General features: G+C 42.9%; 1 protein-coding gene across 1 annotated transcript in view; it reads right to left on the bottom strand.

Moving 5' to 3' along the window:
• SNRPB2 (small nuclear ribonucleoprotein polypeptide B2) overlaps window positions 1–24,848 on the bottom strand; it is a 50,489-nt gene that overhangs the window by 8,042 nt on the left and 17,599 nt on the right. The window contains exon 3 of the mRNA XM_085612708.1: window positions 11,357–11,529. Within this exon, the coding sequence (XP_085468834.1) occupies window positions 11,357–11,529 (173 nt within the window). The remainder of the gene's footprint in view (window positions 1–11,356; window positions 11,530–24,848) is intronic.

The raw sequence follows: 24,848 nt of genomic DNA, 5'->3' as shown, positions 1-24,848 counted from the left end.
CGAGCCAAACCATATACTAAAATAGTGGTATAAGAACCACGACTTAACTAGACACAAGGCCTAGAGCCTGTAGAATCGCTGGGACCCCAAGGAACCACCCAAGGTAGTGACACAGGGGACCCACAGCGGCCGTGTACAGTGTGAGAACAAAGCCGCGAGCTCCCGTTAGCTTCTATGGGGAAAGTCGCGGTTAGATTTTTAAAGATTAGGGACACTTAGAGATGAGCTAGGACCAAACCCTTTTAAACTTAGAAAGTTCTAGGGTCAACACCCACGGGAGCACCGGAGTACTCGAGTTACCTCCCCCAGGGAAGCCAGGTGCATAGGTGTCAAACGGTGTCAGGTCGCGTCGTCGTTTTCAATGGGAGCAGGCGAAGAAGTGCTGCTGCCGGGAAGATGCGAAGTGTCCGAAGAGATCCAAGCCTGGATCGAAATCGAGAAGAACCTGAAAGCAGAGGGGACAGAGTCTGGGTCACTAGTCAGTGACCAGGGGCACGATAGGCGAATGCCCACAGATGTCGGGTAATTTCAGGTGAAGGTGAAGCTTGACTCTTTAGTCACGAGGACCAGGAGGAGTAGAGTAGTAGAGTACAACCAGGAGCTGGATTCCAGCTGTCCCACGAAGGATGTTGAGTGCAGCCGCGTCGGTGCCCTGATTGGACACAACAAGCCTTGGCAACAGCAACCCACGCAGAAAGGTGAAAGATGCTTCGGTGCAGACCAGCATGGTCTGAGGGACTCACCACGCGGTGGGGAGTCCGGGCACGTCTGGAGCAACCAGGGAAGCGTAAGGAAAATCAAAGTTGCCTTTACAGGGACCCACCAGTCAACAGACCAGGGATCGCGAAGGAGCCTCGAGCTGAAATGCAAGAAGCGGGCTCACGTAACACTCATGGAGTGTAGGCCCACAATCTTCGGTGCAGATGGTGCACGGGCTACAAGTAACCCAAAGCACGACTTCGAGAGACGTCGGAAGTCAATGCACTTGCAAATGTGCACGGTGACCAGGAGTTCCGGTTCCACGTTACTCACAAGGGCTGCGTGTCTCAGCTTTGCTGGGGACTCGGGTCGGCCTATGAGAAATCTGGAAATTCTCTTCCTGGGCTGCAAATACTTCAGATTCCGGTGGGAGCTTCGGAGATGCAGACCGGCAATTAGTTTGTTAGTGCCTGCCACGCAGGGGAGTCACTCCTTGACCCCAAGGGAGATTTCTTCAGTCCTCTAGTCTTGAGTAGAGCGTCAAAGTTCCAGGATTCAGTTGCAGAGTTTCGTCCCGGGATATTTAAAGTCTTGTTGCCAGGGGTTCCTTACTTATACCTAAGAAAGGGGTTGGACTAACTCAGGGGACCCACCTATGGGAGGGTTTGGAAAGAGGGGTGGCTACACCCATTTCCTTTGTCCAGTTTCGCGCCAGAGCAGGGTCTGGAAGCCCCTGAACCTGTTTGAGCTGGACCATGCACAGGGACACCAAATGTGCCCACCGTGCAGGACTTCAAAGCACTCAGAGTGCTCCCACCCATCTCCAATACACATCAGCCTGTCTGGGAGGTAGTTACACCTTCCTGTGACAGGAAACCTATTGTCCAGGCCTCCCCTGCCGGAGTTTCGGTCGGCAGCAGGAGGCCAGACATGTGTCTGTGGCTGCAGCATCCATTTTGTGATGCCAGGGCTCCTTAAGTTGGTACCAGGTATACCGGTGCTGTCATGTCTCTCCCTATAGAAGGGGGGGGGGTCATACTGATTCCAAGGTGTTTGACAACAAACACGACATGTTTCCGTGCAGCCAGTCCAAAGTTAGCATTTACCATTTGGTTATAATGCACTTAAGAGTATATGGTCAGGCTGCACCACTGACGCCAGAGAAGAGATTTCGAAGGCTGCAGAGGGACTCAGCTCATGCCTGGGCACCCTCTCACATATAACAGAGCACCCTGCCTTCAGGGGTGACTGATAGGTTTCTATGTGCAGTGATAGGTGAGATATAGTGAACCTATATCTCAGTAAGGGGTGCATGCACCACCTTACCCAGGATGCAGTAGCAGACCTGTGGTGTCATTTTGGAGGGCTTTCCAGGGGTGGCACAATGCCCATGGTAGGCCGCTGGGGTACCTATGCCCTGGGTACATTGTATACCATATACTAGGGACTCACAAGGGTACCCCAGAATCCAATATGGAGTGTACCTAAAGTACATGGCATCAATTTAGAAGAGAAAGCAGATAGTTTGGCTGGTAACCTGCTTCTCAGGTCCCAAACCCAAGTCGAAAACCATCAAAACACCAGGAAAAAAGTAGGGGCAACCATGTAGTCAGATTCCACCTTCCTACAGCGGTGTCCTTCTTGTGGAATGAGTTTAATTAATTCTTGTTGAGATGCAATCATTTAGCATCCCTACTCATTTTAAGCAGGTAACATTATTTGGAATATTTTGCAATTCAGAAAAATTTATGACTCTGAGCTGAACAATTAGTGTCTGTTTCTTACCATCGGTTTAAAAGGAGTTCTTTCCTCAGGTTACGGAGGAATATTGGTCGTGGTAAAATGGCCGCCATGTTTACTGTTAACTTAGCGTGATAACGCACATCTTTCTCTGGCTTTGAACCCCATTGTTATACCTTTACTTCAGGGTATGTGTCAGAAATGGGCGTCATTTTGGCGCTCGACCCGGAAATAGATTTGAACATTTTTGGGCAGCTGTTTTTGCAGAGAAAGTTACTTTTCTGAGATTTTTGTATTGTTTTGCAGCATTTGTACAGGGTTTATCAACCCCGTGTGGGGGTGCTGAAGCGTTTAATCCGCACTTTTGGCATTTGGCCCAGGCTGCCAATCTTATGAGGCGCCAAGAGCTGTCCGTATTAAAGTTGTGCAAAGAGCAGCGTCCAGTAGCTCCAGTGATTTTGTGTGGGGTGTTTTTAATTCACTTGTTAACGTGCCATGGGTATGTTTTTGACATCCCATCGACCATTTTCCTTGTTGTTCGCTCTCATCTGCTGCCGGCCAGCACACACATACATGCCAACATTGGAGCAGCTGAAAGATGAAGATTTTACAACAATAATCGGGGGAATGTATTTTCCCTGTTGACTTGTATTGAAGTAGGGCATATTTCAGGCGGGAGAAAACTAAATTAAAGACATTTCGTGCTGTAGAAATTGTGAGTCTCCAGCCTAAATCAGGGCTGTTGGCATGTATGGGTAATATCCCTCCCCTAAAAAAAAAAGAATGTGATCATGTGTAATGTAACTAGTATTCATGTAAAGAGTCCCAATACCTTTGGGTTGAGTTTGCACTATATAAACAAACATTTGCAATGCAATAGGTCTCGCATTTACGCAAGCTTAAGCTATTGGCATTATAAATGACAATGCCTTTTATTTTTGTTTTAGTTTTTAAAACAAATAAAAGGCATTGCCATTTACAATGCCAATAGCTTAAACTCGTGTAAATGCGAGACCTTTTGCATTGAAAATGCTCGTTAATAAATGTAAGTAACATCTACAGTAGGCCCTAAACAGCCCATAGTAAGAGGGTGCAACATATTGAAAAAGATTGACATGTACTTTTACATGTCCTAGCAGTGGAAAACTCTTACATTTGTTTTTTACCACTGCAAGGCCTGCCTCTCTCCTAGGATACCATAAGGTTACCTTATTACATTTAATAAGCGATAACTTTCAATTGGGAGAAGGTCAAGATGTCGAGTTTGGTATCTAAAGAATTGTAATTTAAAACCCTCTTTAATGGTAGAATCGGATTTTAAATCATAATTCTGAAAATTGCACTTTTAGGAAGTGGCCATTTTCTTGACCCAACCATTTGGTGCCTGCAGTCTGTATCCTGGGACAAATGACTAGGTGTAGCTGGCAGTTGGTCTTTCTGTATTACTCCCTGAAAGTGAGGCACATGAAGGTAGGTGTTGGCAGCATGGGCCATCTCTGACTTGATCGAGCAGTGGACATGTCACCTACCACACTTACACATCCCGAAGGGTTTGCATCAGCACACTCGCCATGGGTCTTTTGTCACTAGTCTTTTGTGCCCCCAGACAATACAGGGCCAGGGCAGGGAGGCGGGAAATTCCAAACACCTCTGGTGGTGGTATCCTCCAGAACCTTCTACTACTTCAAAGCTGGCACCAAATCTAAATTGAGACCCTCAAACCTAATTCTTTAGGACCCCTAGAATGATGCCAAGGGCTAGTTGGTTGGACTCCATATCAGAGCCTCATGGACAAAAAAAGGCTCCAACTACTTTGAACCCTGCACTTGGGCTCTGAAGTTTGTGACTCTTGCCCCAATTGGTGCCACCCCAGTCCTGGACCTTTGGAAGTGGGCCGGAGGGTGGTCTGGCACCCAAGCTGTGATCTGTTGAGCAAAACCAATGCAGCGCATCTCATCTCAACATCGGAAAAGCCACTGTGCAACACATCCCCGAAGCAGCCCTTCGGAACCGCAGCTGCACGGCGCATCCTCGACACGGGATCTCGCAATTCTCCGCAACCAGGATTTGAGGTACGTTGTTCATAGGGCCTAACTTGGACCCTGTATCCGACCCACACACCATTGCGGTCTGCTCAACTTTTGACTTTGTCTTGTGCAACCAGATAACCAGTTGGTGCTTTGTGTTTTTAAGCATGATGTTAACCAAAACCTTTTAAAGTGTGTATCTCCAGTTCTACCAATTGGATTTTTCTGGTTTTGCTCTCAAATAATTTATTAAATGTTCCTCTTTTTCTAAATTGGTGTGGCATGTGTAGTGTTTTCACTTTATTCCTGCTTGAAGTGCTGCATAAAAACTTTATACAATGCTTCCAAGTTAAGCCTGACAGCTTTTGTACCAAGCTACCAGAGGGTTAAGCAGAGGTCAATTTGGGGTTTACTTGTGACAAAAATCTGACAAGGATATTCGTTGTGACTGGAGTAGGATTGCACCCCCTCAACCAGTGGCCCAATTTCCCAGAACGTGTAATTCTAGTTCTTTACCATGGATATTACCTCAGAATACACGAGAGGTAGGATTTCCCTGTCCATGTGAGAGATCCAAATTTTAAGACATTTTCGCGTTTTCCAAACCAATCAAATAGGAAACATGCTAAATAACACAATTTAATGTTTTGTTACCCAAAATATTAAATCAGAAGTACATATGGCTGAAAAACTCCTCTTACAATAGGGCAAACCACATAAAATAAAAACAGAAAAAGGTGTCCTATTGTAAAAAAAAAAAAATACACAGTAAAATTCAACCAGACCCCCTTCAAGAACCTTAGAATACTGCATGATCTCATCATTTCTTGTAGGGTGTCAGTTAAGTAGTTTGTTTTTGCGAGCATTGGAAAGATGCATATGTACTGTAACCTGTTCAACATCCATGGCCCCCCAACAGCAGGGAGGTGGGTGGAACTTTGATCACTTCAAGGGAGGGATGTCCAACTTAAGTAACCTTTTCCTTTTTCACTACACAAGTTCCTCTGATAGTCAAAAAAGGTAAGGCAGGGTAGCTAACTAACACAACCTTAAAAGTGCGATCAGGGCCACAGAACTGAACCTTGAGGCAAGTTATGAGGAGAAGCCTGACCCACCAATGTATCCATCCTTGAGTCAGAGACCAGCCACTATTAAAAGTATAGACTGTCCTCCAAGTGCCCACCTTACATATGTCAATAGGGGCATTTCTCATATGAGCCACAGTAGCAGCCTCTCCTCTTTTTCGTAACCAGTAAAAATGCAAGAAAGGATCAACCGGACTATAGTGTGGTTACAGGAGGCAAGTCTTATGATGCCAACACCACAATGACAGTTCCTTGACCTTAGAGATCTGTGGTCTTGACTAAATAATTTCATAATGCCCCTTAACATCAAGATTATTTAACAACTTCCGACAGTCTGATTTGCATGCCAATGTGAAGCGGATTGTCATTAAACACTCACGAATGACGAGTTTTTAATGACATTTTTATGAAGACAACAAGTATGGTTCATCGGTACCGGAGATCTTGAAGCTCACTCTCCCTTCAGGCCTATATAACCACCACTAGAAAAAGCGATCCCCGATGAATCAGCCTTATGTGTTGGCTCAAAGGGAGGTCCAATCAATCTGGAGAGACCACATTCTATTCCCAGAGAGAAGGAGGACTTCTAACTGGGGGAAACAAATGATTTCCTGGAAGGTTTTAACAAGTTATCATTAGAATAGTGACAAAGGATGCCCAAGAAAGGAACTTACAATAAGCAGTGGCGGCGGGGAAATGTACTCTTAAAGGAGAAAATTGCAAGCCAGACTTTGGCATGTTCTTGGATGTATTTGCTTGTTAGAACACCATAAGCCTAGCCTCTTTCATTTGAAGGCAAATTAACACCTTGTAAATTGGCACATTGCCTTTCTCAGAATGGTCATGCAGTCATCAGGCAACTTCAAGCGTCCATACTGTAGGAGCTCAGGAGCTGAGCAGCAGATAGGCCGAAGTCTTGTGTGTGGCAGAATGAACATCTGAAGTAGGTCCTTTGACAGCACTGGCAAGGATAGTTCGGGACAATGAGTATCATATTCTGATTGCAGAGTCTGAACTTGTTGATCACCATCAGAAGAAGAGGGAGCAGAGGTAAGGCATGCAGAATTACTTTCCATATCGAAACTGCATTCCGAAGAGTCCGAGGTTCTTAAAACATGGAGGCGTAAACAGGGTATTTTGTGTTTTCGTCTGTAGCAACAAGTTACTTCTGGGTGCTTTAGCTGGGAAGATGCCTGCAAACAATTCATCATTTAGAATCCACATGTGTTACTTAAAAAACAATTACATTGTCTGTATGCTTCTGAAGTTTAGTCTGATAGACACACTACCGTCTGTCGAATTAATCTCACAACCATCCAGTGCTGGATCACCGGAGGCTCCTGGGAGCAGGGATGTGGAATTCCTATAGCCCGACGCCCAGGACATATTGTTTGGGGTCAAGGGCAACAAGTTTTCATGTGTATTTTGTCCTTGGGACAAGTAGGCCCAAGCCCCTGCAGCACAAACCCTTTGGCTGCCAGTTTGCAGTACCACATTATGGATCAGGGAAGGGCACTGTCTGCAGTTAAGGTAATATTTTTGCCCTTATGTTAATGCTGTCCAAACTTGTTTTATGGTTCATTAATTAAGAAGCCTTTATTATTAGGGTGAGTGCTCTAAGTAAATGTTGTAAGCTCCGACTGCACTACTGACAGTGGTTTCTGTATAAAAATGTGTACAAACGTTTTCAAAGTTTAGCAATATAAGGCTATGTATAATGCTCCCAGAATGCTCTGATTTGATGCAAATATTTGCAGGAGCTTGAAAGCAAGATTGATGATTCTTTGCTTTGAAAATAAAAAAAGTTCATAAAAAAAATGAAAGCAGGGAAAAAACCATTTAGCTAAACTACTGTAAAATGTCAGGCACCATTTCTTTGCAGCATCATTGAGTAACATGTGTTGATGCATGCAAGATTTCCCAAAAATATTCATTATGGTAAATTAGTGTAACTAGTTTCAATAAGATTATGGGAAACAAACATAAACAAGCATTGGCAAAGCCAATAGGTCTGAACCTGGTGGTCAGCTTTTTAGTTTTGTCAATGTGTGACTTGATTTGGCATGGTTTTTGTAAAACCTTAATGGTGTGGGAGCAGCTGGGTCCTCACCATTTTAACAAACATTGGCAAAAGCAAAAATTGTTTTTGGTCTCAAAAAGCACACACTGCCACAGTAGTTACTGGTACTGAACAAAACTACTTTGTGTGCAGATATGCTCCTTGTGAAAGAGCAGAATGCGGTCACTCACAGTGAAGCGAACCAATACAGAGAGAGAGCGACACACACAGAATTGTAATAAACGCAAATGGTCACAGTCCACGCCAGACCAAATTAGGGGCACAATTATTAAAGTCTTAAAAGGGCACCCATGGTATATGTCCTTGCATTAGGTGCAGCTATACAGCTTTCATGAATTTCCAAGAATTAACAGAAGTAGGAAAAGAAATAGTACTCCTAGAAAATATTTATGAACTGCATTTTAGCATGAGCAAATTTGCATGTGTAGATTTGCTCACGCGGAAATCTGAGTGTTTGCAAGTTTACTTTCCCTCCAATCACTTTTTTCCCAACTCTGGAAGAAGGTTTACGTCTGCCATTGTCAGGAGTAAATGTGAAACATTTCTCAGTATGGGGAATTTTTTTTAGAAGAGTTGTTGAAAACCCTTAAACAGGCACGTTAGAAGGTTTGCACAGACTCAAAAGGGCATTCTAACCCTGGAACTATTGCTTACCTTACCACTACCTTCAGCCGCAGTATGTAGATCTGTGGAAATGTGGCAAAATAAGGGGATTGCAAGTATTCAAACCCTACTATGGTATGAGCCCTTGCATAATCAGAGAGGCTATATCAGAGCTCTTATATAATGAGATTGCTGCCATAATTTGTCGCTGCACTACATGGCACCAAAGGGGCAAGTGGATTTTGTTACAGGACAAGTAGATTTATGAAGCAACCTGTCCCATGGACAAGTAGATATTTTATTAATTTCCACACCCCTGTGGGAGAGCACCCTCAGCTTTGTACCCCCGTGCTTGTTCAAACATTTATCAGATGAGGTTGTCAGCCTGAAGCCGAAGAGGGCTCAGCTTAATCACCAGCAAGAAAGGTATCACAGCTCTCAGCTCAAACACGATGAGGTGGTATGCATTCTCCATTGAAGACCGCAGCCCAGAGCGGTAAGAATGCCAATATGCACCTCGGCATCCAAATGGTGGGTGATCTATACAAGGAGGGGGTGCTGCTGCCCCTCCAGGAGCTGCAGGACGCCTATGGGATCCCAAGGGGGGATTATTTGCTTCATGCCGCTCTTGTGGCGGGCCTCCAAAAGCAATGGAATGCGGGGCTATCGGAACCACCGGTCTCCGCGGGCTGCCAATACGTAGTCATGGCAGCGGGTACGGTCAAAGCTATCACCTGCTTATACCGACAGCTGTCGACAGAACGTTTGCAGCCCCTAGTGGCGCTGAAAGATAAATGGGAAGCTGACCTTGGGAGGCCCATCCCCGAATTGACATGGCCACAGCTGGTGCGGCGGGCCTGGAAGGGCACGCGTAACGCCCGGTTTCAACTGGTGCAATTCTTCACGCTACACAGGGCATACTTGACGCCCGTCAAGATACTGCAGTACTTTGGGGGCGTCCTAGCACAGTGCCCACGGTGTGGGGTGGACGGGGCTGACTTTCGCCACATGTTTTGGTCTTGCACGTCGCTGGGCAGCTATTGGGAAGACGTCATAGACTGCCTGAATCAAGTGACAAATCGTACCATCGACGCCGAGATGGGCGCCTGTTTGTTGCTTTGGTTTCCCCATACCCGTCGCACGAAGGTTACTAGTAAGTTTTGCGATTTAGGGTTGATTATGGCTAAGAGGGAGCTCACCATGCATTGGAAGTCAAGTGCGGGGCCTAGCTTTCTGAGGTGGAGGGCGAATTTTGCAAAATGGGCAGGCAGTGAGGGTACACTTCGTTTGCAATTAGCGCATAGAGCGGACGACAAAAAGGCACTAGCAACAGCCAGAGCAAGGGAGGCATTGGTGGTGGAGCTCCAGGGACTATTGTGCGATGCCATAGACGAGGGGGAGATGCCAGAACACACTGGGGATCCAGCGCGGAGAGATTAGGAGGGTGCTCGGGATGATGGACGGTGACCCATGCCAGGGAGGGCTCCTGGAACGCACTTAAGCTGGTAGAACTGGGAAAGACCACCCCTGCAAATAATACGTTACGGGAGTAGGGCTTACCATCGGAAGACTAGGGGTAGGGGGCACACTGACAAGGGTGGAGGGGGGGGGATGGGAGGGGGGGCCCACAAGGGAAGTGTATTTATGTCATTGTATAATTGTGTAGTCGGACTCATATGATACTCTTTTGTGACCTGTTGGTACCCTCGGGGGCCCTGGGGAGTTGTGTTGTTGAGAAAACAATAAAAAATATTACAAAAAAAAAAAAAAAAGAAGAATGCCAATATGTGTACTTCATCCATCGAAAGTGGCATACATCACCACAGTTTGTTGAGGAATCACAGGCCAGAGTGGTACTCCAGCCAGAAGATGCTCTCTTGCACCACCAGTTCAAGAACTGAAGACCATGAAACTACAGCTGTACATTACTACCCCAGCTCCCTGACCTCTGGCGCTACTGTTGCTCCAAAAAAATACTCCAGAGGTCTCCAGTGTAACCTCGCTCCTAGACTAGGAAGATACACTAGGTCATGGATCTCAGAAGAGACAACACTAGACAAACAGAATGGTACGGTCAGGTTTGAAGATTCAGGAATTTCTAGCAAATGAAAAGAATTCGCTTAACAAAAAGACACGTTTCCCTTTTTGGTTGTCTGAGACGGGGCCCTAAGCATGGAATTAGGTTTATAAGAACTAATATGAAAATACGGACTTTCAGGTTATGACAACTTGAAAAGTAGATCTACTGTTAACTGTAGGTCCTGAAGGTGCTTGGGACAAGAAGAGGCTTTAATTAACCAGTTGTCAATATATGGAGAAACACTCTTACTGCCGAAGTAAGATGGCTTTACTGACAACTTTTGACAAAGCTCTGGGAGCAAACCTCAGTCCAAAAGAAAGAACTTTGTATTGATTTTTGTGAATATGGAACCTTAGAAAAAAGCGCACATCCAACTGCCTTGCTGAATATGTGGAAAAGTGTAATGAAGAGCCAGCATGCTGAATTATTCTACCATCTCGTTTTTGTTTGCCTTTTTCAAATCCAAAATGAGACAAATGTCTTACTTGAGACCTTTCTTCTCGAGTGGACTCCTTTGTACCGCTGATTCACTGGTTCTATCACGCCTTTCTGCAGAGTATTGCGATCTCCTGAACTAATAGTCCAACCCGCAGGATTAAAACCATGTGACATAGTGCTTATGGTGTAAGGCTGCATCGGTACGGATAACAAAATCTGCCTCGGGCAAGTACTAGGACATCACTTCACGAAAATGGTGGGATGCCAACATAAATAATAACCTACGGATTAGACGGCTGTCCCAATATGGTCGGCACAGGAAACCCATTACTATTGTGCGGAGTTAATTGCTCATTTAGAACGTAAAGAGTGATGCTGCCTCAAATTATTAAGAGCACTCTCAGAAGATCTGAGAACAGAAACCCGTTGCACCTGATATTGTGTTTGTAATAAGTCATATTTCCTAATAACAAGGGCTATAAATATATATGTATGTAGAAATCTTCATCGGATGGTGAGCTATGATTTTTGTCTCAACAAATTCAACCTTCCTCAACATTTTCACTTGCGGAAAACAAAGTTTAACAATTAAGGTAATACTTACCATTGGTTTACTATAAAATGGAAATCCTTGCAACTGCCTTAAAGCACCTGTGGCCGAGCTCAGCTCTTTATATACAACAAAAGCCTGTCCTCTCATCTTCATGGTCTTTAAAGCCACTATGTCGACCACATGACCAAACTGGGAGAAAAGTGCATACAACGACCTCTTCAATTCTGTGGAAATAATACAACATATTATAGCATCCCGGCATTCTTATCTGTAGTAAAAATGAAAAGTAGTCTAAAACATATTGTGGTCATTCATTCAAAACAAACCAGACAAATTAACCAAACCTAACAGCTGCCTCTTGATATAGGTCAATAAGCTGTCATGGAAACCATGAGTCAATAGGATAATTCTTCTAAAAGATGCATATATTGTAAAGTAACAGTACAATTACACAGCTTATGCTTTACAATAACACATTGCTAAATATGGCCGTTGCTGTTATCCTTTCCTGGGACTACATAATAACAATCAATAACAGTGAGCATGATCAGGGTGACAGCATATCAGGACCAGTCCTCCCATGCGCCCCATGGTTAATGGAAGGAATGGAGACCCTTCAATTCGTGTGTTTCTTTTACAGAGTCTGCGCTAGCTTTCCTCTTACTGACCTTGAAGGAATATCCAGAGGCGGAATATGCAGAGTCAGTGGAGCACTTTAAATTGGGGGCCATAAGCGCATAATCACTTCCAACTATTCTATTATTCCTGACCCAGTGTTGGGAATGTCCAAATATACGGCAGTATTGGAGGAAAGTGACCTCAAAGATGTGGGAAGTTTGTGGGAAACGTAGGGAAGTCACCCCCCGACTTTGCCTTCTGAACATATGGGAAACGACTGACCAGACGGCTAAAGAAAGGATTTGGGTCTCCCTTGGGAATGTAGTTGCGAAACGCAATATAGCTATAACTTGAAAGGGAGACACGGTACCCAAACTCCGTCACTGGGAAACGGATATGGACTGGTGTATGCAGACGGAGAGGGTGGCTTATGAAGGGAGGGGTTGCCCACAGAAGTGGACCAAGATCTGGGGTGAATGGAGCAAAGCGAGGGGGATGTTGTGTGAGCCGTTTCTTGATCCCTCTACACAAGATGATACGACTCCGTGACATCATTGGTCAAGATGTGGAAATTCATGTTCTGTAGTGTGATGGAGATGTTGGACTACAATGACAAATCAATGGTGGTTTTGGTACTTATGCACAAGGGCACTTTATTCTATGCTGTCATATGTTTGTTTTTCTTAGTCAATAAAAAGATTTATATATATATATATATTGTGCAAAAAAAGAGGTGTAGCGATGGGGGCCTGCTTTTCCCCCAGCTACGCATGTTTACATGTTGGCTGGTGGGAGGAGCAGGTCCTCAAACGCACATTTCAGGAGGAATACCGCACCCATGCAGTTCAATGGTGGCGGTATATTGACGATGTTCTTATTATTTGGAGAGGGGATGAGCTAAGTGCGAGGAATTTTATTGACAAGATCAAGATCAACACCTACAATCTTAAATTCACCTCTTACTTGAGCACTCAACAAGTGGACTTTTTAGATGTTAGAATCTATGTCCAAAATAACCAGCTGGCCACCTCCCTACATAGGAAGGTTACAGCAGGGAATACTATTTTACGCGCCAGTAGTGCGCATCCCCACCACACCATTAAGAGTATACCCCAGGGTGAGCTAACACGCCTCAAACGCATTTGCAGCACAGCAGAGGATTATGAAGTCTGCAAACAAGAAGCGTTAGAAAGATTCAGAACCAGGGGATACAAAGAATCAATACTCAATGAGGTTATTTACAAAGTGGATTCCAAATCTAGGGCAACACTCTTGACTACTAACAACCGATTGGAATTAAAATGATATCACTAACAACACTCCCAGACTCATCACGGCGTACAATAGACAGGAAAGACAAATCAGATCTATTGTCAAGCGCAATTGGCCCATCATTATGACAGACAGGGTTTTGGCTAATATTCTACCGTCACAACCCACGATTACACATAGGAAGGGACCTTCCATGAATACTCAGATTGTTAAACCTTTTCCTGAACTAGCTGCTGCTAAACAATGGTTACAACCGAAGCAGGGGTTCAGTAAATGTTCTTCCTGTACAGCGTGCAGGTTCGGAGTGAATACGGTCGCATATTCTACTCCTTTCAGTCCAAATTTGGTTAAAATCCAGGGTAGCTTTAACTGTAAAACAGAATTTGCTGTATATGTTCTGACGTGCACCTGTGGTCTTAGATATGTGGGTAGTACCAAGCTGCAGGTGCACATCAGAATTTTGCAGCACTTACGCGCCATAGTCAATAATGATTCCTCATATCCCGTGGCTAGGCATTTTAAGGCTATTCACAACAATGATCTGAGTTGTTTAAAATATTTTGTCGTGGCAGCTGTTCCTAAACCCCGTCGAGGGGGGAACAGAGAAAAAAGTTTGAGACAACTAGAATCCAGAATGATTTTAGAACTTGATAGCAAAACCCCAAACGGCCTTAACAATACAGATGAGATGTACCATTTTCTTTAAATCACATTTTATATATCTGTCTGACAGATCTAGTTACTTTCCTACCCTGTGTAAGTTTCTTATTTAGTCTTTTTTAGAGGTGACAGCGGCTCTTTTAGAAACGTCTAACGGTTTTGAGCCCTGGTTTTACCTTCGTTTGATTAGGGTTTTTAACCTTCCTTTACTTGGATGTTTTTAACCGCCTACTTATTTATACATTCTATTGCACCAGCACTTTATGGGGATCCATTTAAGGATCTGTTATTTGGCACTTATACTCGGGTATGATATACTGTGAAAATTGTCCATTGCTACTCTGGATTCCTTGTGGGGAATTATACAGCATTTAAACTGTTATGAAATATTATTCTAGCTTAATGCGCAGGATAAGAGGCATGTTTGCACAATATTGAAAAAGCATTTGTCTAAATGAATTTTGCAACTATTTATCATGAATTCTTGCTTGACTAATTTGCACATTTTTTATTCTATTTATCAGTATATTTATATGCTTTTAGAATGTATTCAATGATTTGCTTTGATAAGTTACTGCAACAAGTCAACATGACAATTTATTTGCATTCAAGCAGCCATCATTGTGAGTTCGAATGTTGCTACTATATCTCACAAAGCATCGTCAGTAGTTGGTGGAAAAACAGTCTTTACCTACCCGAGTAGTAGTCATTTGAAGCATTTCTTCTCTGTTCATACATCACGTGGTGTCGACACTTTATTCACTGAAATGCATTTAAAAATGGTGACATATGTGTTCCAATTTGACTTGTGAGCAAGGGCTCTAGAGGCCCGAAACGCGTCAGGTTGGAGGTTCAGCAATAAACTTTACTTTGACCTCATTTCGCTGGGTTCACGTTTCTGTTCGCCATTTGGTTGGAGGTGCAGAGAATCATTGTATATATAAAAATAATCTACTGGCGGTCGCCAGTAGATAGTTATAGTTAGGACCGAGTTTCCATATCAAATCTGAAAATTCTATTTTGAATAACTTTGGCGCCGGTTGACAAATCCTCGCGAAATTTTCAAAACTAATGGGGTGCTCCGCTCAGCCCCCACCCTGAAAGTCTCGGGGTGATTCGTCAAGCGGGCGCTGAGAAAAAAGGGGGGTCCCAAAACGCGTTTTCCCCATGCATTTTCCCATAGGACCTTTAGTCGAAGGTACAGCCCGAACGGCTGAACAGAATTACTTGAAATTTGGCAAAGAGGTAGTCCTCAGGTCAGGCATGTGCCTTTTGCATATATGGTTATTATGAATATATGTTTGCCTCTGAACCCATAAATCAAAACTATATTTGATCTTCAGTCCTTTTTATTGACTGAGAACAACAATTTCATTTTTCTTTTTTCACAATTTTCTGCAAACAGAGTAAACTCTTCAACAATAGACTACTTTGTTCTTTGCAATATTCACACATATATCCTGTACATAATATTTACATTTTTTACAAAGACATATACATAAAACAAATAATATGACGTTATGTAACTAAATTCTCCACTATTAGTTTTTTCAATTCTTTATGAAAATGTCCGATATTTTTCACCTTTGGGACCTTAAACTAATTGTTCCTCAAAACAGTTGGCTTTTACTGGTCCTAAGCAGAGTCAGAAACAATTGTTACAATGTTTTTACACGGGGGAACCTTGTATTCATTGGATTCCTTTTCTTAGGGAAGCAAAAACACTTTTTTTACGCTATCCCTGTTTGTTCTGGATCTCTGCTTGTCTAATTTTTTAGCCTACGCGTTTCGACCTTTGTATATGGACCTACAAAATCTTGGCAAGGTCTTCTTCAGGGCTTGCTTTACTGGAATGTGGACATCTTTCTCCATAAACTTTACTGGTCTCCTAAATCTTTGTTGTGCCTGTGTGGCTCGAACCAATAATGTTCTTTGTCCCGGCTGTGTTCCAATTTGATGGGAGATGCCTGTTCGATTCTTTACTGGTTTGCACTTGTGTTGTTTTAGTGAGTTCCAGTGCCTTTTGAAGTTTTGATTTTTCAGGGAGGAGAAGGCTTGAATTTCCTTTTCTTGTTCTTCGTGACCTCCGCGTCTTCGCCACTGTGGAGCTGTCGGCGACACAGGCACAACAAAGATTTAGGAGACCAGTAAAGTTTATGGAGAAAGATGTCCACATTCCAGTAAAGCAAGCCCTGAAGAAGACCTTGCCAAGATTTTGTAGGTCCATATACAAAGGTCGAAACGCGTAGGCTAAAAAATTAGACAAGCAGAGATCCAGAACAAACAGGGATAGCGTAAAAAAAGTGTTTTTGCTTCCCTAAGAAAAGGAATCCAATGAATACAAGGTTCCCCCGTGTAAAAACATTGTAACGATTGTTTCTGACTCTGCTTAGGACCAGTAAAAGCCAACTGTTTTGAGGAACAATTAGTTTAAGGTCCCAAAGGTGAAAAATATCGGACATTTTCATAAAGAATTGAAAAAACTAATAGTGGAGAATTTAGTTACATAACGTCATATTATTTGTTTTATGTATATGTCTTTGTAAAAAATGTAAATATTATGTACAGGATATATGTGTGAATATTGCAAAGAACAAAGTAGTCTATTGTTGAAGAGTTTACTCTGTTTGCAGAAAATTGTGAAAAAAGAAAAATGAAATTGTTGTTCTCAGTCAATAAAAAGGACTGAAGATCAAATATAGTTTTGATTTATGGGGTCAGAGGCAAACATATATTCATAATAGTTAACTGATTCTGGCCTCTGTTACCCTTATCGAATCAATCCCCCATTTTCTTATTCCTTTTGCATATATGGTGTCAATCTGTTCAGTAGTTCCTGAGAAAATTGCAGTTAAAAGTACATAAATATCTATAAGCGCGCACCGTGCGCGCACCATAACGCGCGCAAGCGTAATTCTGATTGGTGGTTACAGGTCAGTCAACATTCGAATCGGTCGAAATCAGGAATTGTCGGCCGCCATTTTGTGTGTTTTGTGTGTGACAGTGAAAAAGAAAGGTGGAGAACGTGAAAAAGGGGCAGGGTAGAGAGTTCCTGACCCCCTAGCCTTTGTCAGGGGGTCCCTGAAGGACCCCGAAGGGTGAAAAAAACTTTTTTTTATGTTCAAAAAATGGCGGGGTGCGCGCACCGTGCACGCACAAAGACCTTTAAAAAAAAAAACATATTAAACGAGCCATTCCATATTACAGGATACAGTCAATCTATAACTATATACATAGGTAGCTTATTGTAAAATAAATATATAAAAAAATATAATAAAACATACATAACTTAGCATTTAAAAAACCTTACAAATTCACTTAAAAAACCATAGGTTTCACACATGTTATAGTTAGGAATTAGCATTTAAAAAAACCTTGCAAATTCACTTAAAAAAACCATAGGTTTCACACATGTTATAGTTAGCGCGACATTTCACTCGTAAAAAACCATTGAAATTCCCCCGTTATAGTTAGTTCAGATAACTATAACTGGCGCGACCGCCACGCTATCACAAGGATGATGTCATCAGTGATGCCACTGACCATGTCATGAGTGATGTAATGTGTGACGTCATGAGCAGTGGATTGCAGGCGAGCGATTTAAAGTTATCTGAACTAACTATAACGGGGGAATTTCAATGGTTTTTTACGAGTGAAATGTTGAGCTAACTAGAACACGTGTGAAACCTATGGTTTTTTAAGTGAATTTGCAAGGTTTTTTAAATGCTAATTCCTAACTATAACGTGTGTGAAACCAATGGTTTTTTAAGTGAATATATATATATATATATTCACTGAAAAAACCATAGGTTTCACACATGTTATAGTTAGCTGGACATTTTACTGATAAAAAACCAATGAAATTCCCCCGTTATAGTTACTGTAGGCAACTATAACTCACGCGACCGCAATCCTCTGCTGATGCTAATACTGTATTTAGACACTTATTTGCCCATGTCTTCTTCCATTAAATTTTAGCTATACATATATTACAAATATTTTTTTTTCATAAAGACACATATGTCATCAGCAGAGGATTACGGTCGCGTGAGTTATAGTTGCCTACAGTAACTATAACGGGGGAATTTCATTGGTTTTTTATCAGAAAAATGTCCAGCTAACTATAACATGTGTGAAACCTATGGTTTTTTCAGTGAATTTGTACGGTTTTTTAAATGCTAAGTTACTTTACGCCATTTGTGGCGTGCGCGCCCACTTAACGCATTTCGTTCCATGCGCGCACGGTGCGCTTCGCGCACCGTGCGCGCACAGTGAGCACGCGGTGCGCTTCGCGCACCGCGTGCCCACATTACGCTAGATGGGCCATGAACGCACGATGCGCTTCGCGCACCGTGCGCACATGGAGGACATATGAAGAGCAAACTCTTAAATCTGCTTTTCATTTTTTTTTTTTTTTTTTTTTTACCGTACGCTTACCGTAAGCTTACGGTACGCGTACCCCGTGATTTTTTTTAAAATCAATAAATGTTTTTTTTGTACTTTTCTGTCCTTCTTTGACCCCCTTACAAATGTTAGGGGGTCTGTAACTCTCCTCATTGCCCCCTTTCCTTGTTTTCTCTGTTTTTTTTCTGAGTGAAACACACAAAATGGCGGCCGCCGCTTCCTGGTTTCGGCCGATTCGAATGTTTACTAAGATCTATGGGCCAATCAGAATCTCCTTCGCGCACGCCATGTTTCTTCCGTACGCTTACCGTAAGCTTACCGTACGCGTACCCCGTGATTTTTTTTAAAAATCAATAAATGTTTGTTTTGTACTTTACAGTCCTTCTTTGACCCCCTCACAAATGTAAGGGGGTCTGTAACTCTCCTCATTGCCCCCTTTTCTTGTTTTCACTCTTTTTTTTTCAGAGTGAAACACAGAAAATGGCGGCCGCCGCTTCCTGGTTTCGGCCGATTCGAATGTTTACTAAGATCTAAGAGCCAATCAGAATCGCGCTCGCGCACGCCACCGTACGCTTACCGTAAGCGTACGGTAAGCGTACCGTAAGCGGGCTCAGATATATATATTGATTTAAAGGCTATTTTCTCAGAATCTACTGAACAGATTTACACCAAACCTACAAAAGGCACTTCCTTGACCTAGGGACTACCTCTCTGCCAAATTTTGAGTAATTCTGTTCAGCCGTTCGGGCTGTAGCTCGTTCTAAAGGTCCTATGGAAAAATGCATGGGAAAAACGCGTTTTGGGACCCCCCTTTTATCTCAGCCCCCGCTTGACGGATCCCCCCGAGACTTTCAGGGTAGGAGCGGAGCGTAGCGCCCCACCTATTTTGAGAAATTCGCGAGGATTCGTCGACCGGCGCCAAAGTTATTCAAAATAGAATGTTGAGGTTTTCCTATGGAAACGTGGTCCTAACTATAACTACCTACTGGCGACCGCCAGTAGGTAATATATATATATATATATATATATATATATATATATATATATATATATATATATATATATATATATATATATATATATATATATTCCCGACTTGCATCCTGAACACTTTTCAATAAGACAGTGAAGTTATCTTATGAAACAGCTGTGGGTGATACGGTCAGCCCTCTGCACAGAAAACAGCAACACGTATGGGCTACCAGAAAAGAACACATTATGCTGTGAACGGATTAGTTGGAAGAAGCACTCTGATCACTAGCTATGCTCTTCACAGATGAACAATATATATATTCAACAGTACTTTCTACCGCAGATTGGCTGTTCCATGGCGCTGAAAATAACTGGTGTTAGTATGGAAAAGGAGCAAATTGGGGAACGAGCAAGACTAGTCTTTCTGGATGGCAACTTCAGGACAAACTGGGCGCACAGAATTAGTTTATGGTTAATCGTGGCATGTTTGGAAAGGAAATTAGATTTTATGTTGTGTTACGAAGGGCGGTTCTGTGAAAGAACAACCAAAGCTAGATATTGCTATTTTCAAATAAATTGGGTTGGAGTGTTCTACATGGACTCTGCAAAAAGCTCTACTTGGAAGAAATGAAAATAGTCAGTACTATATCACTTCACACAGCCACACGGTTTAAATATGATCACACCCTTCGCTGTCTTTTTCTCTCCAGAAGTGAGGCAAGAGGCCTAGTAAGACTCTTTCCGCAAAGCACTCTGCCTCAACCGTGCCTTTACGAAGCGACAATCGCCGATGAAACGCACAAACCAGAAGTCCGCTGGCACCTGACAATGTTCCACCACAATCCTACCTCTTACTGCACTTTAAAACCCCTTGACAATGTCCCCCTCTATCTACCTCATCCCCACTCCCCTACCGCCTCCTCGTTCCCTCCCCACGGAAAGAGGTTGATCCCAGGACATTGTGTGTTATTGGCTATCTCAGGACCTCCCTACCTCCAGGACGCATAACTCCAGGAGTCCGTCGAACTTTTACGTATACCTTTGCCTTTTTTGTTTCTCTGTATGTGACTTCTGCTCTATAATCTGTTGTGAAGCGCTCCGATACCCTCGGGTCTGGCCAGCGCTATACAAAACTCCTAAAATAAAATAAATGAAAGAAAGTAGTGAGGGATGCCCTTGAAGCTTGGCTACTTTTGAAAACCTCCGGAAGGCAAGAAAAGGTTTTGGTTTAAGACTTCTAAAAAGAAACATTGGCAATGCTAATAGGTCTGGCTTTATGTTGTACAGTAATGTGAGGCATTACAAGTAAATAGCATGGGATTGGATATATATTTGTGTGGAAGCAAAGAACTGAAGAATAATACTGGTGTGTGTTAAAAGGTCAGGTGACAGTTGGACTGTCAAGCCAGACCTAAACATCCATGTAGGTTAATGACTGACCTCTTCTAATCTGTGCTGCCAGAGACAAACATAATAAATTATCAAGATACACAAGACACATTAATAGCATTACAGTGCTATGTGTGGGTCTCTGAAAGTTCAAATTCAGACAGCTGGATAAATAAACAATGATGATTACAGCTGTGTGGAGGGCAAGAACTTTTGTTGTGGAAGCACACAACAACTTCTGCCCAACCAAGACATGTACTACTGGTTCCCAACATGAGGTGAGAGCCAAAGCCCCTTTCTAGTGATGCTCACATAATTGCCTGGCGACAGCTGCACCGTCAAGCCAGACCACAACAAGCATTTGCAATGCAATTGGTCTCGCATTTGCGAGATTTTAAGTTATTGGCATTGTAAATGACAATGCCTTTTATTTATGTTTTAAAAATCAGCACATAAATAGAAGGAATTGTCATTTACAATGCCAATAGTTCAAACTCTCGTAAATGCGAGACCTATTGCATTGCAAATGCTTGTTGTTGAAAGATGCCCGTCCCGGAATGGTTAATGCTTCAGCTGAAGTGTAAGGCAGGGAGTCTCCTGTGCTGTAAAACCGAAGGAGAAGCTGAAAGCTGAACAAGCCTTCTTAAGGGTGCCTGCTTCCCTGAAAGAAATGTAAATGTGCGCAACTGGCCAGTCTGCAAATGTATAGGGTGATAGGGTGTTTGGGAAGCGCTTATTGGCTTTAATTAACAGAATCACTTGAAGCTTCCTGATGACATATTTATTCTCTGAGTGTTATTGCAAAGGAGCTGCCAGCTAAGTTCTGAAGGGAGTGCTTTTAAAAGACAGTTATAAAAAAATGCAATATGTTCAGTCTGGGTATTACTAAAATCTATATTTTGGGAACACTTTTTTATCTTAAACCTCTTGCGCATTTTGCAGCAGCCTATAAGATACGGTGTGTAAGGCAAGCTTAAAATAATGACTTGTTCACAGTGCTTTCTGCCACAGACTGGAACGCTATAGCACTAAAAATACTCAAGCCCCCATTCTCCACTGCACCAACCAGGATTCAATACTGTGGTTTTCCGGTGCAGTACTATAACTCAGAGTTTTAATAATGACTGCTAGTGCGTTTCCTACTAGTTAACGTAACTTGCCTTAAATAATCATTTAAGCTGTACGATATTTTAAATGTAGTTACCTGAAGGTAAAACACCGAGGAAAGTTACTGAATATTTTGTTTTTTTGGCTACACTCACTCACCTGCCCCCATTGCGTGGAGCTTCACAGTTCCCATACTTTGTTTAATGCGCTTCGACCACTGGTTAGACCAGTACGTTAGGGTGACAGTACGTTCATAACTTTAATAGCTGAGGGGAGGGAAGGAGGAGGTGAAATGAAAGGGGGAGGGGGAAGGAAACGGAGGTCTGGCAGTACCATGCCGCGGAGCTCTAATCTCGTGCTTTAAGAATGGAGGCGGCGGGGGAGGAGCAGGGGGAACAGCTGGTTTCAGTGCGTGAAGAGGTCAGTGCCCTGCTTTATATAACACTGCCCCCCTTTGGGGGGTTTCTAGGATTTGACTCGCTGTTTGCAGCAACTGCTGCAGAAAGTTGCACAGGGGACGCCTCCACGCAGCACTGTTTCCTGTCCCGTTTGCTTTACGTTTAACCGCTCTCTGACCAGTTATCTGCTCAGTATGTTGACGAACTGTTCTTTTCGTCCACACTGTAAATACTGCCTTAGACAAAATGCAGTGCAGATAGCTATGTCTGTCAGGAACAGCGGAATCGATATGTTTAATGTAAAAAGAGAAGTCAGTTTTATCCTTGAGTGACATCTGTATCGTGCTCACTGCACTGGCCTTCTCCCCCACAGCCCCGTGAAACTTGTGCTGCCGCTGATATCTTGAACATTCTTCTATTTGCATACCAAAGGAATCCATCCAGTGCTGGTGTTTTGCTCCCAATAAAACTTAGTCTGGGTTTTTCCGGGTACAGGGTCAGACTTCCAGTGGCATGTAGGAAGACCGGTGGAAGGTAAGTGGCAAAAGACGGCAAACTCGGTTTTAAACTGTGCTTTGAACCGTTTGTGACGAGTGTCTTCATCTATGCACACGCTTGTAAAGACCGTTCGTAGACGTAGTCAGCCATACATTGAAACGTGGTCCTGGGTCTGTTGCGGACAAACACATAATGAGTTCTTTAATGGGGAAAGATAATGTGAACTCGTGGCTCGTTCACATCACGTTCATTCTTAAAATTAACACAAGATTTGGCATAGCCAATAGGTCTCGCTTTTGGGACCTTAAACGTATATTTACTTTTGCTATAAATCGCGGCACGTAAAGCGTGGGTGCCGCGATTATAGCAAAAGTAAACATAATTATAAGGTCCCAAAAGCGAGACCTATTGGCTATGCCATTGCTTGTTTATTTTTGCTAAAATCGCGCCGGGGAGGGGGCCTACGAGATTCCCTTGCGGGAGCGTGCGACCATATGGCGCCGCGCTCTCCCGCAAGGAAATCGCCAGACGTGCACGCGTTGCCATTGCAAGCAATTTAACGCGTGCATGTTTTTGCTCCCTAAGCTGTGCCGATGGCATTAGGTCTCTCTCCTATGCAGCGCATGTGTGCTGCGTAGGCGAGACCTAAAAATGACAAGGCTTCGGCTAGAGGAAGAGAAAGACCATCAGATATTAGATATTTCCAATAAAGATTACTTTGTCTTCTGTCATTTCATATTCTCTCAATGTGCATAACTAATTTGAAAAAGTTTAATCACCATCATCAGATCCATAGCCCTGGGCCTAATACAATCTTACCATGACTATTGGGAGCACCCAATAGAAGGAATTAACCTCTCACCAGTCAAGGAACTGAAAATATTTTTTTTTTAAATATCAACAGCCAGACTAATCATTAATGCCTTCCGTATGAATCAAATGAAAGATTTCATCAAGAAACATCAGTGGCTTTTAGTCAAATAGTTTTGTAAATTCAAGATCTTGGTGCTAACATCCAAAGCTTTGAACTAGAGACTAGCAGACCGCTCTAATCCTGCTACCGGAATTTAAACAAAATCATTCTCCTATGTAGGCCCGAGTTCGGACGGATCTTCATCTAGAAGCTTCTCTCCAGGGTTATGAGACACCCCTAAGTTCCTTGCGTACTGGAAACTTCTGAAATCAGAGCCTTAGAATAACTGCTCCACATTCCCTTATTAGCTAAGCCTTCATATATAGAGCACGGAGGCTTCATGTGGTCTATCTGCATCCTACCAAGTAATTAAGAGAAGCACGGGCTGGGTGGCTGCAAATGAAATTGTGTACATTAACAATCAAACTTAAGTTATCAAAGCAATTGCATTATGGCCACAGCCACATACAACTTATCTAGGTATCTTATTACGAAAGAGGGTTGCCAAGTTTACAAAAAGGCACTACGTGCATATACATGGAAGCAGAAGAAGTGGAAACTAAAGCAGTTAAGGGTACAGTATTCATACAGCTACATCGTGTTCAGACATGTAGGCAGAGCGAAGCAAGGAGCATGCCCTGCTGCAGCCTATGTGTATTTAATCTGTGAACTCACAAGCACTTCACATTCCAGTGCTCTCATTTTAAGACTTTTAGCAAGTAGTACATTTGGCGAATGAGTGCTTGGAGTGCTCAAATTGTTTCATGGTGTAGCAAACCTTAGAACAACTCAGCAAAGAAGCAAACGTGTAACTCTTCTAAAATGGCTCATCTTAACGACAACAGGTCAGATGCTAGAACCTAGACAGAAGGATGCACTTGAATTTTCCAGCACAACGAGCATTCTTTCAGACTACTACAAGCTATTCCAAATTAACTTTTTTCGCACATAACTACACACATCGAGACGTACAGCTCTTCTTTGATACACTTTACAATTCTACTCCCTTCAAACCAATACTGAAGTAAATAAGAACCTTGCACATAGCCCAACAGGCACCCTAGCCTTTCGCTTTTTTGAACCGGACGCTACTTACAGATTCTAGGGCGATACCGAGCCCATTCACTTGAATTGTTTACACTGTAAAGAATACTTGTCATATGTGTTTTACTTATCAAGCCCTGAAGAAGTCCCAAGGGGGACAAAACGTGTTGGCAGTCTTGTCCATAGCGTTTAGTGTTTTTATGAACATTTTCAAGGAATAAAAGAAATTATTGCCTACAATAAAATTGCACCTTCTACTGAGTTGTTG

This window comes from Triturus cristatus, chromosome 6 (assembly GCF_964204655.1).
Source record: "Triturus cristatus chromosome 6, aTriCri1.1, whole genome shotgun sequence".
NCBI lineage: Eukaryota > Metazoa > Chordata > Amphibia > Caudata > Salamandridae > Triturus > Triturus cristatus.
This window is presented reverse-complemented; position numbering and strand designations above follow the sequence as displayed.